General features: G+C 36.2%; 2 protein-coding genes across 2 annotated transcripts; both read left to right on the top strand.

Annotated features, from left to right (window-relative positions):
- Window positions 1-10,827: 10,827 nt before the first annotated feature.
- On the top strand, window positions 10,828-12,040 carry LOC131539092 (scavenger receptor cysteine-rich domain-containing group B protein-like). The gene is made up of 3 exons (XM_058773419.1): window positions 10,828-10,954; window positions 11,521-11,559; window positions 11,683-12,040. Exons 2-3 carry the CDS (start codon window positions 11,526-11,528, stop codon window positions 12,024-12,026), a joined length of 378 nt encoding a protein of 125 aa, XP_058629402.1. The 5' UTR covers window positions 10,828-10,954; window positions 11,521-11,525; the 3' UTR covers window positions 12,027-12,040.
- Window positions 12,041-12,136: 96 nt separating this feature from the next.
- On the top strand, window positions 12,137-14,108 carry LOC131538542 (deleted in malignant brain tumors 1 protein-like). The gene is made up of 6 exons (XM_058772404.1): window positions 12,137-12,153; window positions 12,220-12,518; window positions 12,595-12,894; window positions 13,100-13,405; window positions 13,609-13,703; window positions 13,800-14,108. The coding sequence occupies exons 1-6, from the start codon at window positions 12,137-12,139 to the stop codon at window positions 13,923-13,925; spliced, it is 1,143 nt and encodes a 380-aa protein (XP_058628387.1). The 3' UTR covers window positions 13,926-14,108.
- The last annotated feature ends 687 nt before the right edge of the window (window positions 14,109-14,795 follow it).

Below are 14,795 nucleotides of genomic sequence, written 5' to 3'. Positions count from 1 at the left end.
GAGTGGTGGAAAACGCCCCCTACTGTTTTTCCCAAAATAACCACTAGATAAAGTCAAGATACATTTTTATTGTAACTATGGACTATGTTGACAACAGTGATGTAGAATTATTCACCATGAAGCTAACACTGGTGATGTACCTGAGAGAAAACGGATTTCACAGGAAGTGATCTAATTTTCAGCAGTAAAAAAAACAAAGCTTGATGTTTTTTTTTTGTTTTTGTTTTTATTAGAACATTACAGTTATATATGATATGAAGATATAAGGCCTGTAGATAGGGAGTACATGTTATTTAATAAATATGTAATTATATTTTCAGAATGGCATTTTTTTTTTTTTTTTTCAAACCTAGTCTGTGGGGTAAAACACCCCCAGGGCCAGAGGGCACGGCTTAATTACTGTAGTTACTCTGAACATCAAATCCTTTGTTTTTACATGTAATGTATTCTAACTAGTTGGTTGAATAAAAATATTTGGACTTTATATTTAACAATTACCTCAAGTTAGCATCTGATAGCTAGCCAGTTAGCATCAGCAAACAATATTTTTCAAATTGGCTATTATAATTTTGTAATTCATAATTATTGATTATATTCTTTTTAATTTTAAGCTAAAATCGCCTGTACTCTGATTTTGGAGTCCAACTCTGGACATTTTTCATAATTGGTTTGTAATTTATGTCATTGTCACTAAAACTATAATAACTATTCTGGACACATTTAACCTTTGTTTCACCCATTTCCCCCCACTCTGCCCTAAGCCACATGACTTCTCCCCTGCTTTCACACAAACTCAACATGAGCCTACCTTTCAGAAGCGCGTGCCGGGCTGTAAAACTGATTTGTCATCACCAGCAGCAAAAGTCCTCATATTTTGTATTGATGTCCAGATTTTTGAAAGCATTTTGGATGTGCTTCAGGGTGTTTTGCATGTAGACTGCCAACCCATTCTCACACCCAACTCGTCACATATTGAAGCTTGGTCAGGACCACTTGGCGTCGCTTTTTGACGCTCAAGGTACCCCTTATAGCGTGACGCAATTGGTCACGAGACACACAAGAGCCAATAGCCTGTCGGAACAGCAAAACGCAATCGGTCACGAGACACACAAGAGCCAATAGCATTTCACAACCAAGGCTGACGTAAGGCTTCTTCTGGCAGCATTTTTTGAATTCGCGCACAGAGTCAGACTGCAGCGCACAGGATTAACGGCGGACAGAGACGGCCATCGCGTCTATTCCTCTCACAAATCAAATGTTTTGCCTCGGAAGACTTGGAATATTAATATTTTTTGAATAAATCTTGTGTTTTATTGACAAGTGGTAGGTTTAGGGGCAGGGGTTGGGTTATGTGCTCATAAATGTGTAAATAATGTAATATAAATAAAACTGTTGTGGCTGTTTACATTGAAAAATCACACCCCAACATATATGCAATAATGGCACTGTTATTACCCAATATATAATTTAATAATGACGATAAAATTCCCAGTATGGCGTCGGCATATTGACGCTAATGCCGAGTTCACACTGCACGATTTTAGCCCGATTTTTCACTCGCCGACAGGTTTTGATAAATCGCCGACAAATGCCCGACATCGGAGGCAAATCGGAGCTCGTTCACGCGAGTGACAATCGCGCAGTGTGAATTATCACAGACGCGATCTGAGAGAATCGCCGACATGTCGCCGACGCCCGCGAAATATTTGGCATGCTAAATATCTGGAGCTGTCGGCGATTCACAATCACGCTGTGTGCAATGATTTCTGACTGAAAACTACATCACGATGACCTTCAGCCAATGAGAGACAAAGATACAGGGCAGAGGGAAGTTCGGTGAGGAGTTATAGACCATATCACTGATATGTACAATTATATCATACAGAAACAAGCACAAACGCTTGACCAGCCGCAACATCATAACAGTTACTGCAAATTATTATTTACCACTCTTTGCAGAACACAATCCCTGTTCCCTGCATCTCCCTCCTGCATAATCTGTTTTTGTTTTTGTAGCTGGAAATCAGCACACAGACCATTTGCGGGCTATATTGTTTTAATACTTCCAGTCTCGCTCGAGAACAACGGTCTGACACACGCAGGTTCTCGCGTTATTTCCTTATCACTTCTCGCGTGTGTTTTGTTGTGAAACGTAGTTTGCGGATCAGACAGAGTTGTCGGCAATTCTTCCTATTGTGAAATCGTGCAATGTGAAAGCCCCTGTCGTCGATCCATCGTGCAATGTGAACACAGCAGCGACTGAATGCTTCCCCAGATAGTCACGCAGTGTGAAAACAACAGCGATCCGACGAGTTTGAAAATCGTGCAGTGTGAACTCGGCATAACAGAGCGGGGTCATTTTCAGCGATTAAAACCTTATGTTTTGCTCTCTTCTTCGCATAAAGACTTTGTATGGCTTCAGAAGACTTGGAATGCAACACGACTTGTTTGTAATGCTTTTATACTGCTTGTTTATGGTCAGTTTTTGCAGTAAATACCTGTGACTGCACTTATATTTGCCTGTTACGTGTTTTATGTTGTTCAGAAGTGGGTAGGTTTAGGGTAGGGGTGGGGTTAGGTGCTCCAATAAAAGTATAAATGTATATAAAATTATTTATATTTTTTACAAATGCATGCAAACCATTAAACTAAGACAAACAACTGAAAACAACGGAGGATAACGTTGTCATTTTCCATAAGCGTCTTGACCTGATGCATAAAGCAAGCAATTGAAAGCAATGGAGTATGGCGTTCGGCCGGGTCCATTAATATCACGCTGTTACTTGCACTCGTCTCACTGAACGTGACGTCTGCGTCTGTCGAACGTGACGTCTGCATCTGCCACATTACACCGTGTCCTAACTACACGCGACGCGACAAGATTCCAGCGACAAGCAATTTGGGTGTCCACACCAGACGCGACGCGACACCGCGACGCGACAGAATCAATCAAATATCACAGCCAATCAGAAGCGTGTGTGGGCGGGCTCTCTCTGCAAGCGCACTGCTCTTGCAACGAAATGGATACGTTTATAATCTAATTCATAAATTTTAAAGCGTTTTAACATAATTAAATATACATACTAAGTGACTGATAACATCTTTGTTATGGAATACACTTGTTGGTTTCGCAGTGAGTTCACAGTTTTAACGGTCATCTTTGATTTAATTTATTTTTCAAGATCTGAGGTAAAGATCTGATCTGTTGTTGCTCTCAGTATGGCTATAGGGTCACGCAATATGATATTTAAACTCATATTAGACACGTTTAACTTTGAATAAAGCATATAATCACCTGAGATTATCTACTGTCATATAGTTTGTATGTTGTTGTTCCAGCCGCGACGTCGCGGAAATAGAAACCGTTTCTAAATTAGAAATTTCGCGTGTCGCCGTCGCGGCTAGTTAGGACAAAAACTCTGATTAACATGGAAAAGATACCTTTTATCGCGTGTCGCGGCGTCGCGTCGCGTGTAGTTAGGACACGGTGTTACAGTTCTGCTGCCTGAACGTGACGTCTGCGTCTGCTGCAAGTATTTCCAGCACTTTCCATACACTTATTCATGCTTTATTATTCATATTCATTCTCTTTTATTGTTTTACTCCTCCTCAATTTTGTATAGTTAGCTATTAAGTGCTATTTACCTATGTATGCTATAGCTTATTCCAAATTGTAAATACTAATTTGTACAAATTATATTAACATTTCTGTATGCCATTGTACAAAAAGACATCAAATAAAGATACATTAAAATAATAAATATTTTGGAGTGGCAAAGAGTTTCAGACTTTCTGTTTATTTTTATTTTTTATTTTTTTTTAAGTACTTAAAGCTCTGAAACAAAGGACGGCTTACATTGTTTTTTTTGTTTGTTTGTTTGTTTGTTTTTTGTTTGTTTTTACCATTTGCATGTATGAATATGATATTTTATCCAAAAATAAAACAAAGTTGACAACATTTAAAAAAGAGAATTTAAATCACATTAAAGAAAATATATCCTGCAAAACAAATGGAGGAATTGTTTACATTTTTACTGATGACCAACTATGAATATCAAACCAGAATTTAGAAGTAACATCTCAGTAAAAAAATGGATGATCAGTGTGATCAAGTGTTTCAGAAAAAGAATAATAATAAAAAAAAAAAAAAAATGGGTCCACTTAAAATTTAAACCTTTTCTGTATAAAATCACTAACAGGGTAAATCCTAAACATAATTCTGTAATGTGTCTCCTTAACCTTTGGAACAACTGTAAGATAAAAGGTCAAATATTTATCTCCTACTGAGGGTTCAAAATCTCTCAGAAAATAGCACTGATAATCTCCTGTAGCTATACGTTTAAATTATTTATAAATTAGTTTAATACACACTTACTATCGAAGAGATAGATCTATATTAGCCTCTATATTTCCCCTTCTCCCAAAACAGCTTATACAGCTGTTATTAAAACAGTTCAGTTTTGTAAGTAATGAAAAAATAATTATGTTTAGAAAAACGTTTAGAGAATTTTTTGTTCGTTAAAGGTAAGGTTTTTTATTCATTTATTTTTTACATTAACGACAAATCGGCCAGCGGCAGACAGTAAGATGATAAAAGCCTATGTTTGATCAATGTAGCCTTCTCAAGTCATCACGACTAGCCTAAAATAAAATCTATGAAACAGTTCAAGCATATCACGATGGTACTTGTTTAAATGTTTAACCCATGCGCGCTGTTCGACGCATATCAACAGTTTGTGCGGAGAGTGGAAGCTGAAGCTCTGCAGGACATGGAGGCGCCAGCAGGATCACTTGCATTTTTTTTCTTACAGTAGAAACAGCTTAAAATATGCCATACATTTTGCTCATAAAGGTAAGAGTAATACATCATTCGGAACTGTCTACTTTTATTTGTGTCGTGTGCATTCAAATATAGTTTGATTATCGTTATGGATAAAATCCGAGGTATCATTTTTGTCTCGCACACCCCTATATTTAATTCTTCTTTGCTTGTTTGGTACACATAATTCACTGATCATCGTAAAATAAGCTTTTACCTTAGAAATAGGTTTTCTCAACGACAATGAGGACACGACAAAAAAAAAAAAGGTGAATCATATTTATATAAGATTTTATTTATTTAGGCTATTTATTAATTGAAGGGGCGGGGTCTGGTTATTGTGAAATATTATTACCATTTAAAATAATGGTTTTCTATTTTAATATACTTATTTCTGTGATGCAAAGCATCATTACTCCAGTCTTCTGTGTCACATGATCCTTCAATGTATACTGTCAACGGAAACAATTGTGCTGTTTAAAGTTTTTCTGTGATATTTTTTACAGGATTGATTGACAAAATCCTGGCAGATTATTATTAAAAATATAGAAATTGTATCAATTTAACATTATTTCTAATGTTTCTTAAAAACGAAAAAAAAAACGACATGAATATACCTATAAGCAACACAAACTTCACTAAAGGATTCCTTTCGGAGACTTATGTTATTTATATCTTATAGACGTTTTATGTTACCGTTATATTTATTTCAACTTTATTTCCAGACTCAAGGTCCATTAGCAAGAAACACACAATACAACCCAAAACAATACACATTAAAAAAGACAGTTATACCAATATGTCCTCATAGAGGACTGATATCCCACATTAGTAAGCCTAGATGACAACAACATTATAATATTATTATGTGAGTCATCCAGCCTACAAATACATTTATACATCAAATTTCTCATTAATGCAAGGAATAATTGTACTGCACTTTATACTGTTACAAATAGTGTAATAAAAATAAATGTCTAAAAATATGTCTAAATTATTATTATTATATTAATATATTTATATTTAATATGCACACGATTAATGTATATTGTACAAGTTAGCCGGGGAAAAGACAGATGCACTAAAAACTGCAAAAAAAAAAAAAAAGGTCAGACGCAGATGTCACGTTCACTGAGAGGAGTGAATGAAGAGCAAGTAAATTGTGCATTCGTTCACACACTGCACTGAGCCGTGTGAGCAGCGTGTTATGGTACGTGTTAGCGAAAAAAAAAAAATAACTTCACAGCCACACGTGAATCACGCGTGACGTCTGGCTCGACACTTCACTGCCACACGTGACTTACGTGACCTCTACGCCTCGTCTGCGCCTCGTCTGCGTCTTAAATTCAATGGATTAAATAGGAAAAAAAAAAAATTAAGACGTCAGTGAGACGTTCAGTGAGACGAGTGTATGTTACAGCGTAATAATAAAGAACCTATCCGAACGCCATAATGGAGTTCCTATTTTGTCATACACTGACGCCTAGGGCCACTTTTGGCGTCTTCATAGTGACGCGAAAGGCGTTTGACCATGCTTCAGTTTTTGACGCCTCGGGAGTGAGAATGGGTCGAGACTGCTGATGCTGCTCTACTAAAGTGGAAGCGAGGCGAGGCGGTGGCAGCACTGCTATGAAGGACAGTTCATTTAGATTTAGAATAACTTATGTGGTCATAACCTGTTGACTTTAGTTCAATAATAAGTCCAAAGAATGTCCAAAAATAAAATCTCTCTCCTTCTTGCCGCCCTGCCTGTGTGGCTGCCTAGTTCACCTTTTGGCATGTCTCAGCCCTGCCTGTAAATATAACAGGTTTATGAATAAAATCAATAATGCTTAAATATTTTCATTTATTTTAAAAAGAGACCTCAGTTTACAAACCTGTGGCTGTTCTCTGCTGATGAAATACCTGCTCATCAGGCTGTGTTCTCCAGTTCACACTATACTCCCCTTTACTTTCAACCACACTCCTAATCTGTGGAATTCAGTGAAATCGAGTGATTACACTTACTGAGCACACTTTTTGTCGTTTCACTTCATCAAAAGGGTTAAACTTTATTTATTTATTTAAAAAAAAATCTATGTACCTATTTTTATTGCAAAGATTATTTGATAAAAGTTGACATGAATCTTACCTTGTCCAGAAGTTTATTCTTGATATCTGGGTCATTGACATTGACTCCAATCTTGGCCTTCACCGCAATTCTCACCACAACTTTTCTTACAGTTTCTATGAAGTGAAACATTAACAAGGAACAAATATTTGTCATAATGGCATCTGGAAAACTGGGATGTGAATTACATCGTTCTTAAGCTATACATCATTTGAGAGGCTCACATGCAAGTTGATCTTACTTTGGCAAAAAACTCCCGCATGAAGCCCATCCAAACAACTGCTCACACCCCATCCAGTAAAAGGACAGTCCTGCACTGTCAACTCATTTCCTGTACAGGCCAGTTCATCCATCAATATTAGCTCTGAAGTTTCCACATACTCTTTCGGCTCTACGATGTCTCCACAGTTCAGCTCTCGACACAACACTGTAGCATCTGCTAGATCCCAGCCCGAGTGACACACTGCGCCCCACTGCTTATTATACCGAATCTGAACTCTGCCATCACACTCACTGGAACCACTGACCAGCTTCACATCTGTTTAAAGAGTTTTACATGTTAACACTGTTTACGTGATGTCTGTACAGTTCACAGAATGTCTGTATAGTTTACAGAAACTGATGTGCCATTTTTGAACTGCTTTAAATCTATTCTTGTATTATAAATCTATTATTCCAGCATTATCAATTTTGAATTTGCATACATGTGAATTTGAGTTTTGACTAAAGTTTATTGACTTAAAAGAACAGTTCACCAAAAATGAAAATTCTGCTAGTTGAGCTACATCTTGTAAGCAGTGGTAACACTTTATAATAAGATCCCATTAGTTAATGTTAGTTATGAGCAATACATTTTTATAGTATTTATTCATCTTCAAATAAAAATACAACATCTTAAAAATATATGTTCCAAAGGGAGGGGTTTTGATGCCATAGAAAAAATGTTTTTGGTTCTCCAGAAAACCTATCAGTGCGCATTTCTTAAAAGAACCATTTGAATAATCTAAAGAACTTGCTACTATAAAGAACCTTTTGTGGAATGTAAAAGTTCCATACATTTTAAAGGTTCTTTATGCAACAATCAATGCCAATAAAGAGCCTTTATTTTTAAGAGTGAACTGTGCATTTTTAGTTCATGTTAGCTGAGGATCATTAAATACTATTAACAGATACAATTTCTTATTTTTTTAAATAATGTTTTAGTAAGTGTTGGAATGAACATCAATTAAAATGAATAGATGGTTTAGAAATATTTTCATTGTTAGTTACTATTGCACTTAACGTTAATGCAACCTTATTGTGTTACCAATGCAGTGTGAGTTGCTTTGGATAAAAACTTTTTGGTCCTTCTCTGATCTTGAACTGCTGCGTTTGTGTTTTAAATAAAAATAACAGCATATGGTTTGGAATGGCATGGGTAAATCATGAATAATAACATAATTTACATTTTTCTCTGAACCCTAGTTTCAAAGAAGCAAAATGCATCTGAGATTTTTTTTTAACTCACTGTTACAGGTGACTCCAGCATCTTTTAAATGTTCACAGCTCTGTATTCCCCATTGTGTAGATGTGCAGTTCACCAGTGAAGCCTCACTCCCAGCACACTGTGTATCATCTATCCATACTGGTCCTACACCTTGTCCAAAATAAGCAGCACTCTTTGCCTCAATCACTTTCCCACAATCCAGTTCTTTACACACCACTGCAGCGTCTGTTAGATCCCAGCCATTATCACACACTGTTCCCCACTGACCGTCATGAAGAACCTCCACTCGTCCAGAACAAGAGTTGGCACCATTTACCAACCTAATAAAGGCTAACATTTAAAAAAAAAAGAAAAAAAAGAAAAGAAAACGGAGAGTAAGGGATTCGAAAAGTTTGGTTCTATTTATTATATATGCAATATTGATGTAGCTTTCATCCACCTTCACAGATGACTCCAGCATCTTCAGAATGCACACAGTTATGTGTTCCCCATCCAGGTGTCCTACAGTTCTCTAGTGACGACTCAGTGCCAGCACAGTTTACATCATCCATCCATATTGGTCCTGAACCTTCTCCAAAATAAGCTTCACTCTTTGCCTCGATCACATTCCCACAGCCAATCTCTCTACACACCACTGCAGCGTCTGTTAGATCCCAGTCATCATCACACACTGTTCCCCGTGTTCCATTATAGAGAACCTCCACTCGTCCAGAACAAAAGCCGACACCATTCATCAGCCTCAGAAAAGCTTCGACTGGAGGTCCATTTCCAAACTCTGTAAGAATTATAAAACATGATATGGATGCACATAACATACTTCTGATACTTCAATAACATACTTCAATAATTTAAAATCTTTCAAGAGTAGCTTTATGATATAGAAATATAGAGGTGCTTCTTCATACCCAATATGAGAATGAGCCACAAGGACTTTAACATTGTGCCCTGAAAGAAATACAAAATTATTATTTTGACTGTGATATGTCAGAAATCAGAAAAAAAGCAACTTGTCTGTTTTTATTGTTTAAAAGTAGATTCTGCATTTTTTTTTTTTTTTGGCACAAAATATCTTTACATTTTCTTTTGCAACCAGAAACCCTATTTTGTATTGTGCATAACTACTTCAGAGTTCAATTTCAAGTCATTTTCATAATTCAGTAACTACAAATTACACAATTAATTAAAAAAAGAGTGAGAGAGGAACCAGAAATAATTGCAAATATTGTCAGTATCTAATAAAATACTGTCTAATAAAAGCATACAGTGCAAAATGCAGTACTTATCTGTAAACTAAAGGCAATGATTTACTATTAGATTTCTTTAACCTGTTAATATGCCAGTCTCTTCAGAAGCGTCTTTGTCTCTGTGACAGCGTGAGATCATGTTAAGGAGGTTTCCAGGTGATTTTATTTAGGTGTAGAATAAGCTGATGTCTTGGCTCCTCCCCTCAGATTTCCTTAAAAGACAACGATCAACATCAGAAATTAAACTCTTACTATTAAGCAGTCCATCTTTCAGAATGCATACCTATTAAATGCTCGGAAAGTGCTTGATTAAATTGACAGATATGAAATCAAGAATAAATGTCTTGTTTGTGATACATTGTTGGATGCACTATTGTATGTTTGAACAACATTTAACATGTTTCATGACATGATTCAATTTCTGTGTAAATCCACTCAAACGTGAACCATAGGAATGGGAAATTAGTGGAAACCATACTCATACAGCTGTGAAGAAGAGATCTGTCAGCATTCAAATATCAAAATATATTGATGGCATGACTTTGAGTGAGCCAGTTTCATGAAACTCCCTTTACAGATTTGCAAAGACATGTAAACTACATGGAAACAGAAAGTCAACATTCACGAACGCTAGAACTCTAGATTTGTTTGACTTTACATGGATACAATGGCAAACCCATCAAGCCAGTGAGGTTCTTATGCACAAGACAAAGTACTGAATTGGAATTTTCCATAGCCAAAAAGTGAAGAAAATGTTTTTATTTCATCTCATACTATGAGAAACATTTTCTTCACTTTTTGGCTATGGAAAATTAACTATATACTGTATGTTAGGTTAACAATACATTCATACAGCAAGTCAAAAAGCTCAGATATTGATGATCAAACATAAGGTGGAGATAAGCTTGTTGTCAGTAACTTCCTATAAGCTCATTTTATGTTCCTGTAAACAAATTACATTCTGCAGAATTTCTCTTAAGAGAATTAGAATGGGATGTTTGCATATTGTTCAGGTTGAAATTGTAATTTGAGTATGTGCAGCACAGTAGAATCCGGCAAAACATGTTTGAATTCCTACATGTTTTGTTTATCAAATGTAAACGTCGGTGTTATTTACGTGGCAGATAAAAATGCACACCTGTGTAAATTCACATTTATATGAATCAGTGTGGATGGTGTTAAGGCTGAATAGTAGCTGGTCAAGGATGAAAAACAGTCCACATAACTGTCACACATCCACTGTTTAAGCAGACTACCTCAGTCCTAGAAGAAGTTACAGACGACCATCTAGCCAGGTATTACCTTAAAAACATTAACATATAAATATAATGAGTGTTTTGTTATGCACTTAGCATAAGTATTGTAAAACTGAAATTATAGGGGATGTGTTTTAAATATTACTTCACACTTAAAATCTTCAAACCACTTTTTAAACTACTTCAAAATGTCTGGCTAGACATTCTCAAGAGAACATAAAATTTGTCTTGACAAACATTATAATCTACTTGTAATAATATTGTTTGTCTTTACATTGACAGTCCATACTTGTAATTTTTCATTTTAAATGCTTTCTGCCTATCATATAAAAATTCAACAACAGATTTAATTAAACGTTGCATTGTATGATAAAGTAGTAGTTGTGGTAGAACTATTGAAAATGCTTAAATACTCCATTTCTTTCATGCTTTCATTCTTGATTGCTAATAATAGAACCACATTGAATTTGCTTTAAAATGTATGCACTTCTCTTCATAAATAAGAGCAGAAGCCACAAGATGAAGCTAAAATGCTTTGTGTGAGAATTAGAGACAATAAACCAAGGAGTATTTCATATCTAATATCATATGAAATATATTTGTAGGCAATATGTTGTGGTCCATGCAACTCTTTCTGCTTCTTGGTAAGGAGACCGACGTACTGACACAAAACTTTGTTGTGTATCTGTCGTTGTACCAATAATATCTTTTGAATTAAGAACTCATATAAAAATGAATGTGCATCTGTGGTGCTCTAACATGTACAGGCTCCATAACTGTCACTAGAGGAATTAGATTGATCAATGGAGACTCTTGTTCTGGACGAGTGGAGGTTCTCTATAATGGAATATGGGGAACAGTGTGTGATGATGGCTGGGATCTAACAGACGCTGCAGTGGTGTGTAGAGAGATTGGCTGTGGGAATGTGATCGAGGCAAAGAGTGAAGCTTATTTTGGACAAGGATCAGGACAAATATGGATGGATGATATAAACTGTGCTGGCACTGAGTCCTCACTGATGAACTGCAGGACACCTGGATGGGGAACACATAACTGTGGACATCATGAAGATGCTGGAGTCATCTGCAACTGTGAGTCAAAACAATCATAGAGCTGAAGTATTGTTTTAACATTGCACATTTTCTTTTTATGGAATGTGCTAAATAGAAGAAATTATCAATTTAAAAAAAAGTTTTGTTAAATGGTATGCCTTTTTATCAAATGAAAGAGATCGTAAGGTGCATGAATATATTTAAGACAAAAACTTGTGTTTTTATATTATTTGTATTGATAACAGCTGTCAGGTTGGTGAATGGCATCAACTCTTGTTCTGGACGAGTGGAGGTTCTCTATAATGGAACATGGGGAACAGTGTGTGATGATGGCTGGGATCTAACAGATGCTGCAGTGGTGTGTAGAGAGGTGGGCTGTGGGGATGTGATTGAAGCAAAGAGTGCTGCTTCTTTCAGCCAGGGATCAGGAACGATATGGATGGATGATGTACAATGTACTGGAAATGAATTTACCTTGAAAAGCTGTTCATCAAATGGCTGGGGGATACACAACTGTAACCATCAACAAGATGCTGGCGTCATCTGCCAATGTGAGTCAAAAATATTCAGATATATTTTAAATATTGTTTTAAAATAAATAGAATTGGCATTTTGTGTGGATAATAGATGTCAGGTTGGTGAATGGAGACAACAAGTGTTCTGGACGAGCAGAGGTTCTCCGTGGCGGTCAGTGGGGAACAGTGTGTGATGATGACTGGGATCTAACAGACGCTGCAGTGGTGTGTAGAGAGATTGGCTGTGGGAATGTGATTGAAGCAAAGAGTGAAGCTTATTTTGGACAAGGATCAGGACCAATATGGATGGATGATGTAAATTGCGCTGGCACGGAGTCCTCACTGATGAACTGTAGGACAAGTGGAATAAATGACTGTAGACATTTTGAAGATGCTGGAGTCATCTGCAGCTGTGGGTCAATTGACAAATTCAATATTCCACATTTTATTTTTAAGGAATGACTCCAGAGTTAAACAGAAGAAATATTAAGAAAATCTTTCAAATGCCATATATCATTGGCCTTTTTCAATTACAAGATATAACAAGGTATACAAATATATTACATATAAACATACAACTACAACTTGTGTCTTTCTGTTATTTGTGTGGGTAATAGCTGTCAGGTTGGTGAATGGCAATGACTCTTGTTCTGGACGAGTGGAGGTTCTCTATAATGAAACATGGGGAACAGTGTGTGATGATGGCTGGGATCTAACAGATGCTGCAGTGGTGTGTAGAGAGGTGGGCTGTGGGGATGTGATCGAGGCAAAGAGTGAAGCATTTTTTGGACAAGGATCAGGACAAATATGGCTGGATGATGTACAATGTGCTGGAAATGAATCCAAACTGAAAATCTGTTCATCAAATGGATGGGGAATACACGACTGTAGCCATCAACACGATGCTGGAGTCATCTGTAAACGTAAGTCAAAAGATTTGCTTCCATGTTTCATGAATCCATAATTAATACAAACATAACCACTGCTGCTGTATCTGTAATTTAATATACAAACATAGATTACAGCTTAGGAAAACTCCCCATTATACTGTTAAATAGGTCCTTCATTCCAACACTGTGTTTGTTATTGTCATGTTAAGGTTAAGGTTTTTTTTTTTTTTTTTCAGAAATCAGGAAAAAAACAATCATGAGGCTTCAATTTAATGTTGATCCAAAAACTGACCTAAATAACAAAAGAAAAAAGATGGAGATTTTGGAAAAGGTGAGCGCGTGATAAAAGGTCACAGAGAACAACAACTGATCTCACACTGTAGCTGTTATTTTGTATTTGGTATATTTTTACTTATTATTTTCACAGATAAGGGAGAAATTAAAAGATTCTGGAACCCTGCGATGGAGGACACAGTCTAATGGAGAAGTGTTTCAGGAATTTAGCAAAAAGAATAAAAATCCTCTATATTGTAAGAAAAACATGAATGAATGAATGAATGAATGAAGCATTTACTGTATATAGCGCTTTATTGTGTATTGCTATACACCAAAAGTGCTTTACAATCATATAGGGGGTCTCTCCTCAACCACCACCGGTAAGAAAAACATATAAACCCTTTGTTTGCTACCATATAGGTAGCACTTTATTTTACAGTACGTGTACTTCCCTGGTACATACATGGTAAATTTCTTGTACCTACCGGCAAATGAGTGGTAACACAAGTACTTACCTGAGGTGTATGTACATGGTAACAAATAAGAAACACGGCTGTACTTAACAGTCGCACATGCAAGGTAATTAGTTTGTACATACAGACAAGTGTGAGTAAGAACGGTCACATACAGGTAGTGCCTGTACATGGTAACTAATTAGATACTTTACTGTACTTACTAATGTGTATACATGGTAAATATGTAATACTTACGGACAAGTGGGTACAAACAGGTAGGTCCTTACAGTATCTGTATATGGTAACTAATAAGACACATTACTGTACACTAATGATGTACATGGTAAATGTGTAGCACCTACGGAAAAATGTGCTATTATGTGGTAACAAACAAGACACATACTGAAATTGGTATACACGTGGTAAATATGTAGTACTTACAAACAAGTGTGTGTTAATGTTATATTGCTGTACACAACAGTGCTTACAAAGTTTGAAGAATTGGTAATTCCTGTGTAATGTTTATGTAAAATGGTGCACTTTATTTTACAGTCAAGTTATGCGGTACTCAAGTTTTACCATTTATGTAACCATTTTACATAAACATTACACAGGAATTACCAATTCTTCAAACTTTGTAAGCACTGTTGTGTACAGCAATTTAACATTAACAGACACTTGTTTGTAAGTAC

This window comes from Onychostoma macrolepis, chromosome 04 (genome assembly GCF_012432095.1).
Source record: "Onychostoma macrolepis isolate SWU-2019 chromosome 04, ASM1243209v1, whole genome shotgun sequence".
Lineage (NCBI taxonomy): Eukaryota > Metazoa > Chordata > Actinopteri > Cypriniformes > Cyprinidae > Onychostoma > Onychostoma macrolepis.
Note: the sequence above shows the minus strand (reverse complement) of the source record. Positions and strands in the feature narration are given on the sequence as shown.

Coding starts and splice junctions, on each gene's coding strand:
- LOC131539092 (XM_058773419.1), top strand. CDS start 11,526: ATGTTGTGGTCCATGCAACTCTTTCTGCTTCTTG. Junction 11,560..11,682: donor GCAACTCTTTCTGCTTCTTG/GTAAGGAGACCG, acceptor TAACATGTACAG/GCTCCATAACTGTCACTAGA.
- LOC131538542 (XM_058772404.1), top strand. Junction 12,519..12,594: donor TGCTGGCGTCATCTGCCAAT/GTGAGTCAAAAA, acceptor TGTGGATAATAG/ATGTCAGGTTGGTGAATGGA. Junction 12,895..13,099: donor TGCTGGAGTCATCTGCAGCT/GTGGGTCAATTG, acceptor TGTGGGTAATAG/CTGTCAGGTTGGTGAATGGC.